At 35.7% G+C, this 23252-nt stretch overlaps 1 protein-coding gene across 33 annotated transcripts in view; it reads left to right on the top strand.

Moving 5' to 3' along the window:
- Positions 1 to 23252, top strand: part of ADGRL3 (adhesion G protein-coupled receptor L3) — a 912058-nt gene that overhangs the window by 591547 nt on the left and 297259 nt on the right. For 29 of the 33 annotated variants that reach the window (XM_070458356.1, XM_070458372.1, XM_070458375.1 and 26 more), the window contains 2 exons: positions 8476 to 8490; positions 10869 to 11669. In XM_070458356.1, coding sequence (XP_070314457.1) covers positions 8476 to 8490; positions 10869 to 11669 — 816 coding nt within the window. The remainder of the gene's footprint in view (positions 1 to 8475; positions 8491 to 10868; positions 11670 to 23252) is intronic. The other 4 variants (XM_070458374.1, XM_070458369.1, XM_070458357.1 and 1 more) reach the window with 1 other exon arrangement.

Below are 23252 nucleotides of genomic sequence, written 5' to 3'. Positions count from 1 at the left end.
CCTTTTTCTAATTTATAAAATTTTTACTGAGACTAGATAATCATAAAAAAAAAAAAAAAAACTTTCAGCTGTAGAACCCAAGGAGAATTCACTGTAAAGTATTTACTAACTGTCTGAGATTAGATTTAGATTCACTTTGAAATATATTTTATTTTTAAATATACAGAGCTGGAGCCATAGAACCTAGTAACAGGCATCAATCAAAAATATCTTTCTCAAGAGCAGATGGATGACATTTTTCATAGGAAATTTGATCGCAATCAGACTGTGATGCCTTGTGTTATAACTCCAGTCTCTCGCAACAGTTCCCCCTTTCTCTGCTGTTCACTTCTCTTCTTTTTTATTTTATCTTTCTATATCAGTTCTTTTGAAGACATTTAGAAAGAACTTATCATTGCTAAAAAAAGTATTTTGAAAATCACCAGTTATTGGATTGTAAGCTTCCCTAAGGCAGAAATAAGTACCTCCTTTGTAACATGTTCATAAAAGTACAACCAAGTTCATCTTTTTGAGGATTCAATTAAATGATCTTCTGAATAATTATTCACATAGTACATGTTCAGTTAATTGTTAGATATTTTGATTGTTATTACTTATTTCTGTATTCATATCTCTGAGGGCCTTGCACTTAGCAGATACATTTAGTGGATCTAATATATAAATATGGATGTATAGTCAAAGACACTCTGAGGGGACTCTGCCTTTTTTTAACAACTCTAATTGCCACATGGTTGTTACATAGTATGACAAATTATTATGATAAGGGTACATCCTTGATGAACCAAATGTGATGTTGACTTTACTGTTACCAATGATAACTTTGAAAATTATTATTTTTTAATAGAAGTTATTACCAACAGAGTCACGAAAGAGTCACCCAGTAGCACCATATTATTGAAAACATCTAAATTAACAGTTTGAAGGATTTTACAGATCCACCAATGGAATAGAGAGTTAATACAAATTTAAAGACAGTCTCAGTTTCTGTGGCATCTACAGATATTGTATTTAAGTGCTTAAATTATAATGTGACTAGTGAAGAGATTTTATGAATTATTGATATTTTCAGTCTACACACTCCAGGATGAAATTCATTAGTAGGTTATAGTTTAGGGAACACATTATATAAAGCTATTGTAATACAAGCTGATTGAGCAGCACTTATATTCACTGGTGCATGGGTATCATTTAAAAACATAATTTAGATGCTGAGCTGCAGAGATTACCCTTGTCTTTCATTTAAAAAAAAAGTATTAGCACTTTATTTATGGAAAGAGACAGATGTCTGTCAGAATTTTTGATACGCAGTATACCAAAAATTAATGAACATCACAGATCTTTTTATTTCTGTTTACTGAAGTGCTTTTGTATTTTCTTGGTGGATGTGAAATGCATGAGGAGAGAATTTTCTCTGCTTCAGAATAATAATTAATAGGATACGAGTTACTCAGCACCGGTTTGTTTCTGGTGATAAGAAATATGTTGTTTCCTTGGCCAAGAAATGAGGAAGCCATTTTGCTTCTATTATTTTATCTTCTCCAGAGAGATACATTGCATCACCATTCTGAAGCCTGATAGCACTGGAAACTATGACATCCGGTTCCTTCCTTTGAAAATACCACAGTACAATTCATCATTGCATGGTGGTGGGAGAAATATTAATTGAGCTTTTTCTGTGTGCTGGGTATTGAAGATGCAGTGATGAATAAGACCAGTACTTGGTTTTAAATTTGAATTCTACTACTACGTAATAAAAGAGCCATATATCTTTGTTCCTGTTTTATCATTTGAAAAATTAAGATAATATCTACCTCATAAGTTTGTTGTGAGATGAATTCAATTAGTATATATGCAATATTGACATATGGTACATGCTTAATTGTTGTTCAGTCACTCAGTTATGTCTGACTCTTTGCAATCCCATGGGCTGCAGCATGGAAGGCCTGCCTGTCCTTCACTATTTCCTGGAGTTTGCTCAAAGTCATGTCCATTGAGTTGGCAATGCCATCCAACCATCTCATCCCCTCCTCTTCTTGCCTTCAATATTTCCCAGGATCAGATTCTTTTCCAAAGAGTCAGCACTTCACATCAAGTGGCCAAAGTATTGGGGCTTCAACTTTAGCATCAGTCCTTCCAATGAATATTTAGGGTTGATTTCTTCTAGGATTGACTGGTTTGATTAACATGCTTGATGAATGTTGGCTTTTATAGCAGACACAGTAAGAGGCGGACTCGACTGAGTGACTTCCAATTCACTTTTCACTTTCATGCACTGGAGAAGGAAATGGCAGCCCACTCCAGTGTTCTTGCCTGGAGAATCCCAGGGATGGGGGAGCCTGGTGGGCTGCCATCTATGGGGTTGCACAGAGTCAGACACAACTGAAGTGACTTAGCAGCAGCAGCAGCAGGACCATGTCACACTGTCATTTAAAGAATAAAAGCAAGTGATTCATATCAAAATATTTTGTTAACTTCAGTTTGATGGCTTAGTCGTGTCCAACTCTTTTTGACTCCATGGACTGCAGCACTCCAGGCTTCCCTCTCCATCACCAATTCCCAGAGTCTACCCAAACCCATGTCCATTGAGTTGGTGATGCCATCCAACCATCTCATCCTCTGTAATCCCCTTCTCCTCCTGCCTTCAAACTTTCCCAGCATCAGGATCTTTTCCAGTGAGTCAACCCTTTGCATCAGGTGGCCAAAGTATTGGAGTTCTGCTTTAAAATCAGTCCTTCCAATGAACACCCAGGACTTATCTCCTTTAGGATGGACTGGTTGGATCTCCTTGTAGTCCAAGGGACTCTCAAGAGTCTTCTCCAACACCACAGTTCAAAAGCATCAATTCTTCTGTGCTCAGCTTTCTTTAAAGTCCAACTCTCACATCCATACATGACCACTGGAAAAACCATAGCCTTGACTAGATGGACCTTTATTGACAAAGGACTGTCTCTGCTTTTTAATATGCTATCTAGGTTGGTCATAACTTTCCTTCCAAGGAGTAAGTGCCTTTTAATTTCATGGCTGAAATCACCATCTGCAGTGATTTTGGAGCCCAGAAAAATAAAGCTGATACTGCTTCCACTGTTTCCCCGTCTATTTGCCATGAAGTGATGGGACCAGATGCCATGATCTTAGTTTTCTGAATGTTGAGCTTTAAGCCAACTTTTTCACTCTCCTCTTTCACTCTCATCAAGAGGCTCTTTAGTTCTTCACTTTCTGCCGTAAGGGTGGTGTCATCTGCATATCTGAGGTTATTGATATTTCTCCTGGCAATCTTGATTCTGGCTTGTGCTTCCTCCAGCCCAGCGTTTCTCATGATGTACTCTGCATAGAAATTAAATAAGCAGAGTGACAATATACAGCCTTGACATACTCCTTTTTCTATTTGGAGCCACTCTGTTGTTCCATGTCCAGTTCTAACTGTTGCTTCCAGACATGCAGACAGGTTTCTCAAGAGGCAGGTCAGGTGGTCTGGTAGTCCCATCTCTTTCAGAATTTTCCACAGTTTATTGTGACCCACACAGTCAAAGGCTTTGGCAAAGTCAATAAAGCAGAAATAGATGTTTTTCTGGAACTCTCTTGCTTTTTTGATGATGCAGTGGACGTTGGAAATTTGATCTCTGGTTCCTCTGCCTTTTCTAAACCAGCTTGAACATCTGGAAGTTCACGGTTTACATATTGCTTAAGCCTGGCTTGGAGAATTTTGAGCATTACTTTACTAGCATGTGAGATGAGTGCAATTGTGCGGTAGTTTGAGCATTCTTTGGCATTGCCTTTCTTAGGGATTCGAATGAAAACTGACCTTTTCCAGTCCTGTGGCCACTGCTGAGTTTTCCAAATTTGCTGGCTTATTGAGTGCAGCACTTTCACAGCATCATCTTTTAGGATTTGAAATAGCTCAGCTGGAATTCCCTCACCTCCACTATCTTTGTTCATAGTGATGCTTCCTAAGGCCCACTTGACTTCATACTATAGGAGGTCTGGCTCTAGGTGAGTGATCACACCATCATGATTATCTGGGTCATGAGGATCTTTTTTGTACAGTTCTTCTCTGTATTCTAGCCACCTCTTCTTAATATTCTCTGCTTCTGTTAGGCCCATACCATTTTTGTCCTTTATCGAACTCATCTTTGCATGAGATATTCCCTTGGTATCTCTAATTTTCTTGAAGAGATCTCTAGTCTTTCCCATTCTATTGTTTTCCTCTATTTCTTTGATCACTGAGGAAGGCTTTCTTATCTCTCCTTGTTATTCTTTGGAACTCTGCATTCAAATGGGCATATCTTTCCTTTTCTGCTTTGCTTTTTGCTTCTCTTCTTTTCACCACTATTTGTAAGGCCTCCTCAGACAGCCATTTTCCTTTTTTACATTTCTTTTTCTTGGGGATGGTCTTGATCCCTGTCTCCTATACAGTATCACCAACCTCTGTCCATAGTTCATCATGCACTCTGTCTATCAGATCTAGTCCCTTAAATCTATTTCTCACTTCCACTGTATAATCGTAAGGGATTTGATTTAGGTCATACCTGAATGGTCTAGTGGTTTTCTCCACTTTCTTACAATTTAAGTCTGAATTTGGCAATAAGCTGTTCATGATCTGAGTTACAGTCAGCTCCCAGTCTTGTTTTTGCTGAGTTGTTTTTGCTGTCCTGTGAAAAGTGCACCCAAATGCATTTTAATACCCTAAGCCAAATGTAACCAAGAAAAGAGATTGTTTCAAAATACTACTACATTTCAATAATGAAAATATTTGTTTATAATTGTTTAATATTTTATAACTATCATATTCTCTTCATAAGTGTCATTTCTATATATTAGATTAGATGCATTATTGCATAACATTCTGCTCATTTAGAATGTTTAAATTTTAGATAGAAAATGGGTTGTATGACTTTCAGAGAAAAGAAATTTTCAGCTACATTAGCATTAAATACAATTTCATAGTTCTCAGTTATGGCAATTTAGTTCTAACAATTTTTGGCATGCGACAATTTTATTTCTCTGTAATGTGTAACACTATTTAAAAAAAGTTGGCATTGCATGCATATGCTCTCTCATCCATACATTTTTTAATTAAAGAACACAATCCCAAATATTGCATATGGTACAGATATGAACAGAACTAATATAGAACTAATAATATCTTATTTTTCTAAGCAATAACATGACTGTATTATATTTTATGAATTGTTGTGGAATGAAGGGGAGATTTGCTAGTCTTTTTTCTTTCCGTTTCTTCCTTTTATTCAGAATGGGATTACCCCTAATTGGAATTTGCCCTGTAGCTAACCACAGGATGTAGCTTGTGACATTAAGTTTGACGAAGGACAACAAGAAAAGCACTTTAAGGCAATATATAAACATATTTATGGAGGTTGCATGAATGAAAAAATTAGTTTGGGTATTAAAATTGAAGGCAGAACAGTAGAGAAACTACTTCCTAGGAGGTTTGGAAATGAACAGCAACAGCTAAAATGTCAGAATTCAGGATACTGGATCAGAGTAACAGACAAGAGGTACTGAAGAAGACCTAGCAGGGTTGTCATCATACAATTCATTTATTCATGATCCCATAACAGAGAGAAGAAAGGGAGTATTTTCCACTTGTGTTTCTAGATTGTCATATACTGCTTTATAGTGACAAATTTCTCTTGCCATTATAACCTCAAGACCATGCTTTTTTTTTTTCTTTTCCTTTTTTCCTCTGGTTTTACATTTAATGAGTTGAAGACGCAAATTGCTTATAAATTTTACTTTCCTTCCCATCCTTTAAAATTTTCAAAGACATCATACAGATATGCATCCCATGTGTGATTCTATATAGCAAATCCAAATTCTTCTTTGCCCTTTTTTCTTCTTATCACATGCTTTAAATATCTACAAAACAGAATTAATTATCTCTATGTGGATTGTATATTAATTCAGCGGATGTTCATTGAATATACATTACGTGCCAGGCATTGTGAGCTTGTGAAAGATACAGGGGTAAGCATAGTTTTTATATGCAGGCAGTTTGTTTGCATATATTTCTTCAGGTGAGGGAAGCATCTAGAATCAGAATTAGATGATGAACAGTAACTGAAGAATCCTAAATGTTACTTAGCTTTTCAGTGACAAATTATGTTTGCCATACTAGTTTTTTGTTATGGGAATATGATTTGTATGTACTTATTTCAACTTAAATGATTGGATTGTTTTACTTTAGTCTTAGAAATGGCAAGTGAATGATGAATGAGGTACAGCCAGTCATGACATAAGCAACACCATAATAATTTTTTCTGAAATAGAATTGCCTAATAAATCTTAATTTTAAGTCACAAGCAGTGCCAGAGGCACACTTTACTTGGGTTGCAGTTTATGACAGTTTCTTCAAATTAAACCAGGACCAGAGAATTGAAAGTTAAACTTTACCTAATGACTGTTGAGAAAATAAAGGTAAAATTTATTTGAAAAATAAAAATCTCCATTAAATTGTAAGGTAGTAGTTATAAATTGTAATAAATACCTTATTAATACTTTTTGTCACATATCCATCTTGCTCATTAAGCATTTGTTGGAGAGAGAAATACTAGTCACCAAGAAGTTAGGGTAATTGCTCACAAAAATAAGATGAATTTTATATGGAATAAAACTAAAGTTGTATGATTGTACATTTTATGTTGTATAATATAAACAGCTTCATGTATAATCCAAAGTATATATATCTAGAACTATTTCAAAGAATGAAATTAGTTCTATTAATCCCTTGGTAGGCTAGTCCTTGACAGATGTTATCTTCAGTGTAAGACCCCACTCTCAGCCTCTACTTTCATTGTGAAATGATCCTCCAGTACAAACTTTCTGAGACTATTGATTAATTTTTAAAGCTCTTACTTCCATTTCTTCTAGTTGTCAGTCTGAGCTCAGGTTTGTTAGTAATCTAATCATAGCAAGAAGTTCATCTCTTAGGTAGTTAAGTGAACTATTTTGAAGTATACAGTCCAGTAAATACTATATTTACTTGATATAGGTTTAATTGATGATGATGATAAGTAAAAAAGAATATGAGTATCATAGAGTTTTTTTTTAAAGTCCTAAAAATACTGTTAAAAATACGATTTGTAAATTAAAGACATATCTTAAAAAGGATAACCCCATTTACAACTTCCTAAACATAAGTTTTCATATATACCATTTCTGTCTTCTAACACATGTGATTTTGAGCTTTCAAAAAAGTCAAGGAGAGAAATAAGTGTGATTTTGCTGGTAATTGAAGACATGAGCTTAGGTCAAAGCACAAAATCTTACCTGGAAGTAAATATCCAAAAAAAGATTTCTCCTTTGTTTTAAAATTTTCCTAGAGTTTTATTTATTGTACATAGTAGCTCAGTTTATCCCTTCCACTAAAATTATCTTAGATTTATATCACTTGGAACCTATTATTTTTTCTTTTTAATGTTTGTATTATGAGCCCGTTCTTTCTTGAGTCTTTCCCTGTTTTTTTCCCCATTGATCCTTTTTTTGTTTGTTTGTTTCCTTGTTGTGACCTCGGCAAATTCTCCCTAATGAGACCAACATTAATTAGAAAAAGAAGATGTCGCTTGATGAGTTTCATGAATATGTTACAGTTTCCCAGAATTTTCCTCTACTTGTAATAATTGATACCTTAAAATAATAATGGAATCTAATTTGAAAGATACATAACCATAACATGTTTGAGAATCTCAATTTATTCTTATAAGAGTTTGTTGGAATACTTGCTTTAGAATTTCAGAAAAGCCCAGAGCAGGTGGCTCATTATTTGTATCAACCTTTGTATATATATTTTCCTGAAGATAGTATTTTTCCACAGTAATATAAAATATTGATGAGTGGGAGGAAGAAAAGCTTCTTCAGTAAGGTTTCTAAATATATTTATTCAGGATGACAGAATTTCCTGTTAATGGGTCACCTCACAAGGTACATTTCTCATTAACTATAGAAAATATTAGGCCCTAAGAAATTAGTTACAAAGTAGTTTCTTCCAAAGAGATCAATTCTTGAGATGGGTAAAAACCAAGACTATTTTGTTAAGTTGTGGTATAAACAATAATTAATAAATGAGACTATCCAAACTATCTGAAAGCTTTCTGTGTATAATTACCAACCTATCTTTCAAATAGAAAATCCTTGTGTTATTATTATGAGTATTGTATTTCCTGTGTCTATAGTTTGGAATGATATGTTAATTCACTCTTAGCTTGATTAACTTTTGCCTTATTTTTTTTCAAGCTTGTACTGTATTTTTAAGCTTACAATGTGGTTGTTTCTTAAAAAATAATTTTATAGAGGAATGGGTTCTTTTAAGAAAAACATAATGTTCAATAAATCAAGTTTGAGTGCAATAAATTATTTACTTTCAGTTTGCAAGAGGTGAATAAAAAGTGCTTGGCCAATATCGTACCATTAATCTATTCTCTTTTCTCCTTTCTCTCTTTACTTCTCTCTCTCCAATAGAAGTGGAACAAAAAGGTAATTAAATACCTTTCATAAATTATATACTATTTATAGGCTAAGTTATTTAACAGTTTAACATCTAGTTAAAATAATTGTTATTAATTTTTATCTATTTTCTGAAAATTTATTTACTACTTCTGCTGCTCAACTTCACTTTAATCTGTTGTACTGACCAGTGCCGGTTTGATTATTTTTATCCTAAAACAGTTTAATACTGTAAAGTTTTCAACCATGCATTTTATTCCTCTTTATTTTTAAATGAGTAGTTAGAAATCCAGTAGATGCTGATGCATAATGACTGCTTCAGATTTGTTTTTATTTTCTATACTAGATAATTTTCCATAGCTCTGGAGCGATTCCCTGTTCTTTTGATTTTTAACTATTAAGGGAAAAGGGGAGATGGTTTTCTGAAATACATTAAAATAAATTGCTTTTGTAAGCAAGGGCTGATTATTAACTAACATTAAGTTTATATACAATTTTGACAATAATACCTATCCATCCTTTATAATTATAGACATCATATTGTGTGTGTGCGAAGTCACTTCAGTCGTGTCCGATTCTTTGTGACCCTATGGACTGTAGCCTGCCAGGCTCCTCTGTCCATGAGATTCTCCAGGCAAGAAGATGGAATGAGTTGCCATTTCCTCCTCCAGGGGATCTTCCTGACCCAGGGATTGAACCTGAGTCTCTTATGTTTCCCATATTGGTTGGTGGGTTCTTTACTACCAACATCACCTGGGAAGCCCAGACATTATATTAGAGTCCTGAAAAATTCTTCCAATAATGAATTTTATTATTAAGTATAATTTGATGATGGCCCTCTATCCTTGCTATGGAAGATTTTGATAGTTAAATTTCCCCCTAAATGTCTCATTTTCCCAAAATTGAAACTCTGGACATTTTAACAATATACTTTTGTTTTTAATAACCTGCAAACCCTAGTTGAGTTTCATCTTAGATTTTCTCTTAGATGTAAGTTTAAAATTGCTGTTAAAGAGCTAATCACTAATATCAAGAGAATAATACTTTAATCATTAAAATACGGGTCAACCTCCAAATTTCTTGTGATTTCCTAATTTCTCTTCCCAATATACTTCTAATCTTTTCAAACATAACAGTGGACTGCATGATTATTTTTCAATGTGTTTGCTCTGCAAAAATATTGGAGCAGTGTTTCCCATAGCAGGTTCAAGAGAAAATTACATCCCATCAGGCTCTGTAGAAAGGGTTCTGTGATCAAATTAATTTGTGGAAATTTGCTCACACTCCCCTCTTCTACCTTGAAGAGTCACTAATGTACCTCAGCACTTAGAATCTTGATGTTATTTTAATTAGATATTTCTTAAGCATGTTAAAAATGCTTAGGCTAGGAATCCCTCTTTTTGTGGGGTTTTTTTTTCTGTGTATTATATATCTAAGCCATATAAATAGGTATTTCAAGAACCTCCTTTTGGGAAACATTGCTGTTTAGCCCCATTGTTACAGATCAATCAGTCAAGCTTTCCTTACCACCACTCACATGATGTGCTACTGAATCATATTACAAATAAAATGAATCAGACAATTCCTGCCCATTTTCAGTCTGAAGTATGAGCAGCAAAATATTGTAGCAAGTAATCTTGTTTTTTTAATGTTCTTCTCATGTAACAGTAAAAGGTACATGTTTTTAAGTTCCAATTCTACTGTATTTAACAGGACATTTTTAACTGATTAAAATCTAGATCTTGGGTTCTTCTCTGTAACTTTTCACCTATTCTTCTTCCCTTATTTCTTCTTTCCTTTCTTTTTCTTCCTTTCTCTTTTTCCTTCCAGTATCCATCCATCACTCATTTTTAATTGTGTGAGTTGCATGCTCTGTGTGTGCTGTAGCAGCTTTAAGATTCAGTGGCCTGTATCACAAGGTTTTTCTTTTCCCTTATTATGTATTTTAATTACTACTGTATTTTCATTTGCTTCTTAATGATAAGTATAGAGTAGTTACTAGCATAAGAGTGAAAACAGTATTTTTTAAAAACTTTCAAATAAGATATATGAAACCATCACATGTAAATATTTATATTTGTTATATGTTTATAGAATACACAGACATAAGTCGTCTATATAGATAGCATATCCAAAATTATTGCAACACTCTTGCAAAGGTAAAATGCAAAGAAAAGCACAGCCACTCAGGAAAAGGCCAGATTTTATCAGCAAATCAAATCAGAATGATTCTAAAGAAATGTCAAAATTAATGTGGAAAAATACGTTCTCAGAAGAATACAGCAAAATAATTAAGTGGTGGTGGGTATTTCTTATTAGAGTTGAATTCCAGTCGGTGAAAAGTAAAAATATATGACAAAATATTTAAATTAATATATTTATTATTTTGACTCTTTCCCAATTGACAGTTTTTCTTTGTCCTGGACTACTAAAAGGAGTATACCAGAGTGAACATTTGTTTGAATCCGACCACCAGTCTGGGGCATGGTGCAAAGACCCTCTGCAGGCTTCTGACAAGATTTATTATATGCCCTGGACCCCCTACAGAACTGATACCCTGACTGAGTACTCATCCAAGGATGACTTCATTGCTGGAAGGCCAACTACCACCTACAAGCTCCCTCACAGGGTGGATGGCACAGGATTTGTAGTGTATGATGGAGCTTTGTTCTTCAATAAAGAGCGCACCAGAAACATAGTGAAGTTTGATTTGCGGACTAGGATAAAGAGTGGAGAAGCTATCATAGCAAATGCCAATTACCATGATACCTCCCCTTACCGTTGGGGAGGCAAATCTGACATAGACTTGGCAGTGGACGAGAATGGGCTATGGGTAATCTATGCAACAGAACAAAACAATGGTAAAATTGTCATTAGTCAATTGAACCCTTACACCCTACGGATTGAAGGGACGTGGGATACTGCATATGATAAAAGGTCAGCTTCCAATGCATTCATGATATGTGGAATTCTGTATGTGGTCAAATCTGTCTATGAGGATGATGACAATGAGGCCACGGGAAATAAGATTGACTACATTTACAACACTGACCAAAGTAAGGACAGTTTGGTGGATGTACCCTTTCCTAATTCATACCAGTACATAGCAGCTGTGGATTACAACCCCAGGGACAACCTTCTTTATGTATGGAATAACTATCACGTCGTGAAATATTCTTTGGATTTTGGACCTCTGGATAGTAGATCGGGTAAGTTTGACTTTTGATGGTACTTTAAAGGGAACTATTTACAGCTTGAACTTAGTAAGTTTATTGTATATTTTGATTAGACTTCTTTCTCCTGGTTTTTCTTCTGGCCTGTGTTTTGAAAGTTCTTCATTTTCTTTTTAGCTAAAAAATGTTGCTGTTAATTACTGTAAAAAAAATTTTTTTATAGGCATGAGAATCCAACTTTTCCTCCTTTCTGCAGCTAGTCTCCAACTTTCATCCCTTCTTTGAAGGGCATTTTCATTATCAGCTAGTTAGTTTGTGTGTCTGTGTGTGTAGTGAACTATACAAAACCTTTGCAAAAATAGAATGCCATCCCACCTAATTAATTGTGACATGCCCTACAAAGTGCCCTCTACTTGAAAATGCCAAAGGGTTGGCTTGATATAATTCTTTAGAAGCCCTATACCAATATATTCAACTCACTGAGCGCATCATATATGACCACCCTTACTGGGAATATTGTCAGTTTGTTCATATGTATAAGTGTATCTAATTGATATATACAGAAAAATGTTCATAACTGATACAGATAAAAGAATAGATCTCAACTGTAAAAGGAAAAACAGTACAAAACTCAGCTAAAAAAAGAAAAAAGACATTTCAACTTCCTTTCTTTATTTTATTTATTTTTTTTACAACTCCCTTTCTTTAAAAGTATCTTTTGCTTCTCTAGGAAATACTGATTACTTTTAATATTGTTTGAAGACAGTCATGAATTGATCCATCTTTTACATTTTTAGTTGCATAACTGAGCAGATCTATCTTAGTTTAGAAGTTAAATTATTTCAACTAGCAATTTTATTGTTCAGTTTAGTTCAGTCTCTCAGTCGTGTCCGACTCTTTGTGAACCCATGGACTGCAGCACGCCAGGCTTCCCTGATCATCACCAACTCTCAGAGCTTGCTCAAACTCATGTCCATTGAGTCGGTGATGGCATCCAACCATCTCATCCTCTGTCGTCCCCTTCTGCTCCTGCCTTCAATCTTTCCCAGCATCAGGGCCTTTTGCTATGAGTCAGTTCTTCACATCAGGTGGCCAAAGTATTGGAGTTTCAGCCTCAACATCAGTCCTTCCAATGACTATTCAGGACTGATTTCCTTTAGGACAGACTGGTTTGATCTCCTTGCAGTCTAAGAGACTCTCAAGAGTCTTCTGCAACACCACAGTTCAAAACCATCAATTCTTCGGTGCTCAGCTTTCTTTGTAGTCCAACTCTCACATCCATACATGACTACTGGAAAAACCATAGCTTTGACTAGATGGATATTTGTTGGCAAAGTAATGTCTCTGCTTTTTAATATGCTGTCTATGTTGGCCATAGCTTTTCTTCCAAGGAGCAAGAATCTTTTAATTTCATGGCTGTAGTCACCATCTGCAGTGATTTTGGAGCCCCCCAAAAATAAAGTCTCTCACTGTTTTCATTGTTTCCCCATCCATTTCCTTGAATTAATGGAAACAGTAATAATATTCTTCCTCCTGATAAAATATAATGGAAAATTAAGATATAAATGTCTGAATTTTTTTAGTGACATAGCAATTCAAAGTTCATTTTTTTTCCCATTCTTACAAGTTATTATTTCTTATTTTCTGCATTGTTTTTACCATGCTTTTACTAGCATGTCATTTTGCTTTACTAACTTACTTCATTATATACATATCATCTTATACATTAGAGTCTAAATGCCTTATAGCTAGTAATCTTGCTTTACTTTCTTTTTATTATTTTTCATCTGAACAGTATTTCTGCCTTCTTAGATCCTAGTGTAATATATAGCATAAAGATAATAAAGACTCAATAATTCTTTGCTGAATGAATGAATGGATGAAAGCATGAATGGATGCCTTTCTATTTCTCACTACGATAGAATGTCAGATTGGGTGGCATTTTCTCTAATGCCTGAGAAGCTTCTACAAGAGTGAGAGCTGTTCTTTCCATGACCAGCATGTTGATATATGTTGAATTGCTTTCTGTAGAAGAAAAACCCTAATATGCAATAGCAGCAAAAGCAACTTCTCATTATTAGTCTTGAAAAATCTCCTAGACCTAGCTAACCTCTATACAGTTAAGGTTTCTTAAACCAACACACCTTTCAGTTAAAAAGCTAAGCATCTGAAATATTCTGGGAAGACAATTCTTTCAGATCTGTGATATTCTTGAGTATTTTGCTAGTGGAAACTCTATTGTTGAGTGGTTCTTAGCCTTTTTGACTTTTAATTGTAACCAAAGTAATTTCTAATTGCCTTAGAAAAAATGATACATAGTAACATAGTCATCTTTTGATGTTAGTGAAATAAAGGCAGTAATATCCCTTAGTTTTATTTATTGGTAAAATCATGCATTATTTTTTAGACTAATAGATAAGTTTAAATTAATTAGCATTCCAGATTTTGATTCAGTGGACTGAAGCAAATTCTTAACTTACTTTTTGTAAATTATCCTTAAAGATGATACTATAGCCCCATGTATTTAGAGACTTGTCAAAAATATTTCTGGCATACATTAATAAAATTATATTTTTATCTCATACATATATCCCTATGCATGATAATTCATTGTAATCATGGACATAGGAAAATTATACCACTTGCTTAATACTTATTGTGTTTGCTTATAGAAGTTAGATTATGAGCCATCTTGCCCACTTGTAATAGTTATCATATTTGTTAAAAGGATATTATTAAAGTGGCAAATACTGAAAAATGAAAAAGCTCAGCTTTTGAAACAAATCACTAACTGAATCCAGGAAATTCAGTTTTCATTCTTTTTAAATAGCAGTGAAATTGCTTCTGTTTTCCAAAAAGTGAGACTTCAGCTGTATTAAACTTATATATGTAATCACAAGAAAAATGACCAATTTTCATGGATGAATGCTCAAATTAAAAAGCTAGGACTTTGGTATGTTACTACAGTGGAGAGGTAGAAAGAAAAAGTAGAGAATATGTACATATTATGCATCAATATGAGAGTTTCAACTAGCATTAATGGAAGTTGTTCAAAAACAGTTTCAACTGAGGATTTTTCTTTAGTATACATTACACTGACAGTTTTCAAAGAAATTTCCTTTTGATTTGTTTTTATGGACATTTTTGTGTCTGTGTATGGAAACCAACTTACTATAAATATTTAGGGTCAAAAAAACTACTCTGTAAATTAAAATATCTGGGTATTGGAAGTTGAGACAAATATGTTCCCCTGATGTATAAAAATCCCCAGGTGAAACATCCATGGAGGCAGCATACTGCTTCTGAACATGAGTCTAGGAGCCAAAGGACTTGGGTTTTAATTCTGCCTCCAGTGCTTGTTTGACTGTGGGCTTCTTGCTCTTACTTACTTCAACTATAAAATGTAAAATAATAATAATAATACGTGTGTCCTAAGATTGAGCTTCCCTGGTAGTTCATTCGTAAAGAATTTGCCTGCAATGCAGGAGACCTGGGTTCGATCCCTGGGTTGGGAAGATCCCCTGGAGAAGGGAACGTCTACCCATTCCATTATTCTGGCTTGGAGATTCCATGGACAGGGTTGTCTGGCAGTCTAAAGTCCATGAACTTTATTGATAGATTTTAATGTGATGATATATGTATAGATATAGCAAAATTAACAAAAAACTACATACCAACCCTACAAGGGACATTATTATCCATGTTATCTAATTGAGGGGCTTAAAGCACTACTGTTCATATAATTTTCTTAAAAATCACCAACTACTAAAATGCAGCATGAACTTCAAAGTCATGGTCCCTTCTATGACACTAGAAGTGGAATGTATGCTTACTGAAACAATGTGTCCAAATTCATTCACTTGATAGAAGTGATCTCAGTGCCATGTGCCAGGCACTCTCCAGATGTCAATCTAATCTGTAGATCTCATGATTGGATAATTACCATAGATCTGCTCTCCAGAAAAAGTGTTTCTGGTTTTCAGTGGTGAAATAATATAGTCTATGAAGATTTGCTGAATAATTTAAGAAATAGATCAATGAATTATAATATATACATACATATTTTATATCTTATTATTCAGAATATTATGGTAATTGGGGTAATAGTCCAAAAATGTATTTTATTAAGATTATACATATGCTTCTCGGGTAGTCCCCTTCATGTTGGCCATGCACTCCTATGATCTGGAAGTTATTATCTGGAAGTCACCCCAGTTATTCCCCACCCACACACATACTTACTTCTTATCTTCACTCAGATCGTAGTGATATTTGGTAATAGAAAGGAAGGTTGGTGTGGTAAGAAGTGCCGAAGCACGTTACAGCACCTAGTGCATTTTCTTCTAGAACTTATTATAGAATTACTCAATAGTTTTACAATGGGAAAGAAAGTGAGCAACTGTTCAATGGATTTTGTTTTCAGAACATCTCAGATTTTCCCATTGATGAATTGCATGAATCTTTTCAGCTTAGAGAAAATGGAAAATGTAATCCATTGAGTACCCCTGTGTATTCAAGTGAATAAGTATGTTTCTTTGAAAATATATTTTGTCTGCAGAATAGGTGGTTAAGTTTTGGACACCAGTATCTAAAATGCTTGTAAGCATTACCACCTGAACTATAAAGTAAATATGTGAAATTGCTTTTTTTTTTTTTCTTCTGAGCCAAGGACTAGCAAATCTACAATTTTCCTAAAATATACTTTGAGCTTTTTTCCTCTGATAAAATATGATAAATTATGCATTCATCATTGCCTTCAATGGCTATCTTTTGTAAGATATACTTTTAAAACTTCCAAACAGTACTTGGCTATTTCACATGTTACTTGAGTGATTCTCATGTTGCCATCATGATTCTAAAATTCTACCTGATATCTTCATATGTCTGGTGTGAGGGAATCAAGTAGTTACTTTACTTGTCCTTAGTTCACTGCTGTTGAATGACTTTTACTCTTGGAGCTCCTTCCCTTAAATCACCTTGTGCTAAATTCATAATTCATTAATAAAAGAGAGATGTGAGGTATTATCTTTTACTCTCTCATTTTGTCTCTAAACTGTCGACCGAACAATCTCAATGTTCTTTGTCAAATATACAAATATTTCCCACTATTTCATCCTGAAGAAAGAAGAAATATGCACAGGTTGATAATAAGAATATACAGAGAAGGCCAATGCCAAAACTCCTCAAATTAGGACGTCTAACAGATCTACAACCCCATTGGTTGAGATTTAGTGAAACATACCAGGCAGTCAGTATGCACATCAGACAACAACATGTAGCTACTGTCTAGTGCCTGCTCTTTTGCTTCCCAAACGCAATCCAAATTTTGAAAACCATTTTAGATTATGTAAATGTAATCATTTTGTATATGCTGAAGATAGTAGATTCTAAAACAACAAAAAGCCTACACACAACAGTTTAATAATGCAGATAAGGTGAACCTTCTGTCCTTATAATATGCTAATTAAGTGCATTTGTGTCTCCAGTAAAAGCTGTGGCTATGTAGTGATGAATAAGAACTTTAAACACACATGACACCTCGTTAAAATGTAATTTTCACATCATATATCTGAGCCCTTTACTTTGACAGCTGAGTAATGTGAATGCTGGGCAGAGAATCTTGAACATTTTGAAACTGTCACGTGCTTAATAGGTAGCTGAATCTGCTTCCTGAACGGTTTATTTAAATATGTTGCATCCTAGTCACAAAATAGAGCCTGGACGTGTGGGATGTTAAATCAAACTTGCCCTCAGCATATAGGTTGGGATTGCTTCATGGTTCCACTCGAGATGCCACATTGTCTCTAAAGTTTAATTGATGTAAATCTCAGTAGCTGAGTGAACTTCACAGAAAGAAAAAATAGCCAGCTACTTGTTGCTAATTTCACCCAGGTCTTTATTTTTATGCATCAGCTGTTTGGCTGTCTGCAGAGGCGCCCTCTCTTTCTCTCCGCTGCTGCTTCTGTGCTTTTAGTGACAGCTGCTGCCGGAAGGGCATTGCTGCTGGTGACTTTTCAGGGAGCACAGCCAAAACTTACAAGTTTTGCAAAATCTACTCTATTGCCACTTAATGTCAGCTGAATTCTCTTATGTTTGTTTTTACATTTCTTATATTTTACTTCTTTGTAATTTGAAGGCTAAACCTTTCCAGAATGACACCCTCTGCTTTTCAGGCTCTTTGTATCAAAATCTCAGTCCTGTACAAAGCAAAACTTTACTGGGTTTCTACAGCCAAACCCTGTGTTAGCCTTTCATCCCACATAGAGGTGACCCTCTTAATAATGGAGATAGATACAAGGAATAAAAATGTTCAAAAATTTTATTAATTTTTTCCTACATAGTGACATCCCTGAAAAATGTATAATTACTAGAACAGTAATCAAAATTATTTCTACGTGTAGCTCACAGTCATAAAAGATGACTTACTTGTGAATAAGCTTCCCACTCAGACCAGCTGTCTTTTCTGTAACCATTTCACTGCTCATTAGCACATCCACCAGAGGGCAGACAGGTGGAACTGAAACAGTTTGGCTGTTCATTATTAGCACATCTTGTCAGGGTTGGTAGTGATTAAAATGGGATTTCTGGTTATCAAGGGATTCCACTTAGAATACTCTGCTTCTATCCATATTACCATAGGTAAGTGAGAACTGACTCTATTACATAGTAAAGTCTGACATTTGCTTTATTTTTCCTTTTTTTTTTTTTTTAATTTTAGACAATGAACAAACAGAATAGGATTGCCAAGCAAAAATACAGATTGAAGCAGAAAAAATATTTCCTTCTTAATAACTACTTTTACACCACAAAGCTAAATTCTCAAATAATAATGATGAATGACCAAAAATTTAAGATACCTAAATTACAGGAATAATCTACCATGCTATATAATTTTATGGAATGAGACATGTTGTCAGATATCCCTGAAAACAAATGGATTATGTACTTTAATAATAGTTCTTCCTGGTTTTCTTCATGCCCTTCCGTAGTACAAATCCTTGGCCAAACTCTATATATCCACTTACCCCAAAGAAGACACAAATTAAAATTACCTACTGTCTTGTGACTGAACTATTTTAGCTTTAGAATTTGGATTTTTAAAACTGTTAAAAAATGAAATGCTACCAAAAATATACAAATGCACATGAAATTAGGTATTTGTTGATTTCATGGCTTAGAATTATCTCTGAGAAAAAAATCGCATTTTATTTGTAAACACTTTGTTCAATAAAAATACAAAATGATAAACTTTAAAAAATTTTTAAAAGAGACTTTTCAAAATCTATGAAAATTTTGCTATCTAGTATACATATGTGCATATTAAAAATAGACTTTTATATTTTATAGAGAAGCCCACTGATATAAATCTGAGAGAAACAATGATAATAGTAGGGAGCAGTTTTTGAAAATTCATTCTTCATTTTGATACAAAAAAATAAATCCCTTAACCTGTTTGTGGAGATGAAGCTTGAAAGTAGAGTTGAAAAATATTAAAATAGAGGTGAAAAGTGAAATTCAGGCACAAAATCAAGCCCGCTATAGAAAGCCACACCTGGGAGCTGCTGGGGTCCAGCCCCGGCGGAGTCCAGGGGTTCCCTTCGGATGAGCGGCCTCGGCGAAGAAGAGAAAGCGAGTCGAGTCTTGATTGAGTGCAGGATCAAGACTATTTTATTTTTTTACATCAGTGCTTATATACCCTAAAACCAATAATCCTTTAAAGAGGTTTAAGGAGGGGGGAATGATAAGATTGTACCAGGTGCATAATCATGGGTTACAGTATAAATAACTTTCCAGAGCAGTCAATACCTACACATAACTTTTAAATAATTTAATGGCAGCAGCTAGTCAACTGTGAAAAGCCATCTACAAACCTTATCTTGGGAAGCTCAGCCCCAGGCGGAAGGGTCAGAGGTCTCATGAATTCCCTACTGATCACACCCTAAGGGATCTTCTCAATCTCGTAATGGAATCTATCTTTGTTTATGGGATAGATAGGTTTATTGGGACCCATGTGCCCCCAGGGACTGTGTTGCTGCCATGCAAAGGTTTCAAGGAGGGATTTTAGGTAAGAGTCAGACTAGTTTTTAGGGAACATAGAAGAACGCCAAGCATCAGAAGATGGAAGGACGAAGGCCTGGGAGTGGATGGTGGGGCGGTCCCGAGAAACCCCCGGAGGTCCGGACGCCTTTGCGTGCCAGCTTCTTGAACCCAGACCTTTTCACGGGCGGGGTTTCTCTCGCAGGCTCCCCAGAGGGAGCTGGGCTTAATTCGGAAGTCCAATGATTAATAGCTTGTTTCTTCCCCTCTTTCTCTCTTCTTCCTCCCTTCCTTCTTTCCTTTCATCCTTCAAGGCACACGTCTTTAGGGAGCTGAGGTATGCTCTGTGGTTACCACTGTTGAACAGGCCAGGCACTGACCTTGCCCTCGTGGAGTTTACAGAATAGGGAGAACTTAAAAGAAGAACCAAAAAGAGAAAGGGGGACGGTGTGTCAGAGAACAGTGTTACTGATTAGCTACTATTTTTTGAGTATTTTATTTTCTTGCCGTTTACGTGGATTATCTAATTTAATCCTAACAAAAATCTTGCAAAAAAGCATTAGCTTCATTTTCCAATTAAGGAAATTCAGGATCAGAGGACAGTAAATAATCCAAATGTCACGTGCATAGTCCAGAGTTGCGGTTAAAGTATTAACTGTCCGACCTTCCACTGTGTCGTGTTGCCTCCGTTGGTAATTAAAAAGGAAACAGCTACATAGTTAAGGAGCAAGGGAAAAGCAGGAAGGCAGTGTGGAGGTAGTGCATAGAATGTAAGTAAAGCAGGTAAAGTGAAGAAGAAAATGCAAAGCCGCAAGGCCACATCTAACTCGTTTAGAGCAAGGACAAGCACACAGCAGCTAGTGTTAGTTAGAAAGCGCCCAGTGAACAGGGCCCTGGGTCTGCTGTCCGTGCATCGGGGTAGAGCCTTCTTTGCATCTTTCTTGCCCCAGCGCTGGGCAAGCAGTATCAGCACAGGACAACAGGGCCGCTGTCAGACAGGCAGACCTTCCTCTGGGTCTCTGGTTTCATTTGCCTGAAGGATAACAGCAAGCAGTCTCCACTGCTTTCCTGTGAACTCTGCCCACCTGGCTGAGATCTGCTCTCAGAAAATTAAGTGCCATGGGCTTGTCAGGAAGAAGGTGTAGGATGGAGGAGCTACAGGTGTTTCTGGAGAGAGATTTGGAGAATTGGAGAGATCTTTCCAGAACACTTCTGTTTTCTAAAAGAAGCACCTGCCATCCCACCACATTGCACTAGGTTTCACATACATGCTTTAACACTTCAAACAATACTGTGAAGTACAGATGTGAAAACTAAGACTCAGAAATGTAATGTCATCTGTCTGGAGAAACCCAGTTTGTGAACGTAGATGTGAACTTTAAAGAAGCCCAGGTTTATTTAAGTAAATCATGAAGCTGAGACACTTCTTATTTACAATGAAAAAATTGTAATGCACACAAATATACAGTAGAATGTGATATAATGGTGTATGGTTTTTCTGTGTGTGTGTGTGTGTGTGTGTGCATATGTGTGTGTCTTCTTAGAAATGCTTGAAGAAACAGATTTAATTATTGAAGGATTATAAGAGTTAGAAACTTGCAGAAATTCTGAGCAATTTAAAAGACTTTAGAGATTTGGGGACTGGCTCTTTATTAGATTTAATTTTACTAAACTTATATTAATTCCATTTTCTTAATCTAGATGTTTTGCTAGCAATACTTTTATGGTTACTATCTATGAGCAAGATTAGTAAAATGGGGGAAAAATGAAGAAACAAAAGAAAGGAGGTGATGAGGCAAGAAATGAGGGAAATAACCATTTTTCTCCTAAAAATTAATGGACGAGAAATGAATGAGTTCTTTTACTTCAAGAAGAAAGTGGTGAAAGAGCATGAATTTTAAAATGTTTTTTTTTCCAAGATTGATATAAGAAATAACCTCAGTGGTTAAAGATAAAATTAAAGACAAAATTTGGTGTACTTATGCCTTGCTGGTTGAAATATAAATTGCTGAAATATAACTGTTAACCACTTTTGAGGGCGATTCGGCAATATCTAGTAGAGCCCATGGAGATTCCCAGGTTACTCAGATGGTAAGGAATCTGCCTGCCAGTGCAGGAGACACAGCTTGGATCCCTGAGTCAGGGAGATCCCTGAAGGAAGCAATGACAACCCACTCCAGCATTCTTGCCTGGGAAACCCATGGACAGAGGAGCCTGGTGGGCTACAGTCCATGAGATTGCAAAAGCGTCAGGTGAGACTGAGTGACCGAGCATGCATTTAGTAGAGCCCATGTCTAAGTGATTCCTTATATGCTAGCAAGGGGCTTGCCTTGTGGCTCAGATGGTAAGGAATCTGCCTGCAATGCGGGAGACCCAGGTTTGATCCCTGGGTCAGGAGGATACCCTGGAGAAGGGAATGGCAACCCATTCCAGTACTGTTTGGGGAATTCCATGGACAGAAGAGCCTGGCGGCTGCAGTCCACCAGATCTCAAAGAGTCAGACACGACTGACCGACTAACACACACAAATACTAGCAAATCCACTTTTAGATTTGCTTCTGGAAACTTTCTTACTTTTGTCCTAAGAGAGCAAGATTTGTTTGAGGTTGCCCAGGTGACTCATAAGCAGTTGGAATAGGAGATATGAATGTGACATTTATCTTCACTGGCACCAAAGATTATAAAAGCCCCGGTCAGTGTTGAAAAGTGAAAGTGTTAGTAGTTCAGTCAACTCTTTGCAACCCCATGGACTGTAACCCCCCAGGCGCCTCTGTCCATGAAATACTCCAGGCAAGAATACTGGAGTAGGTGTAACAGTTCCCTTCTCCTTGGATCTTCCCAAACCAGGGCTCGATCCCAGGTCTCCTGCATTGCAGGCAGATTATTTACCATCTCAGTCACCAGGTCAGTGTTGAAGGTAGAGGGAAGCATTATGTGATCAGTTATACCTTAGAAAGAAATATACCAAGTCAGGTACTGGTACCCATGAAATGATAAATAAGAAAAAATCTTATCCTGAGATTTACCCTTTCTAGTAATATCATCCATCTGGTTTCACCCTGGCCATAATAACTCAAAGAAGCTAGGATTACAGTTTCCCAAGCACCAATAGCCTTTAACTCCTGTAACTCTTTCTCAGAAATCATTGCACTGTTAGTAAAAGAAGCTCTTTCTTGTCAGAAAAGGAAATTTTACTCTGAAATTTTAATTGAGTGTGACTTATTATAGTAACTCATGTATTTCAGCCTCTATGCATATTAAACAATTCTTAAGATTTAATTGCTTCAAATTTATTTTGTATCACCTTCACTGAATTTTCCCTTGAGTATGAATAGATTAACCTGCCGTACATTCTAACCTGCCATATATTCTGTATTCTTATAACAAGTTTTAGTATAATAATAATTTTTAAGCTGTCAGGATCATGGCAAAATACTTCAGGGACTGAACAGGATGACTGAGTTGGTTGATCATGTTCAAGTTAAGAACTTGCAATGCCATGACATAAGCTCAAGTGCTCAGTTTTTGAAAGCATGGAAAATATAAAATTTTCTAAACCAAATAGGGAACTAGAGGATTTAC

Source organism: Odocoileus virginianus, chromosome 29 (genome assembly GCF_023699985.2).
Source record: "Odocoileus virginianus isolate 20LAN1187 ecotype Illinois chromosome 29, Ovbor_1.2, whole genome shotgun sequence".
Lineage (NCBI taxonomy): Eukaryota > Metazoa > Chordata > Mammalia > Artiodactyla > Cervidae > Odocoileus > Odocoileus virginianus.
This window is presented reverse-complemented; position numbering and strand designations above follow the sequence as displayed.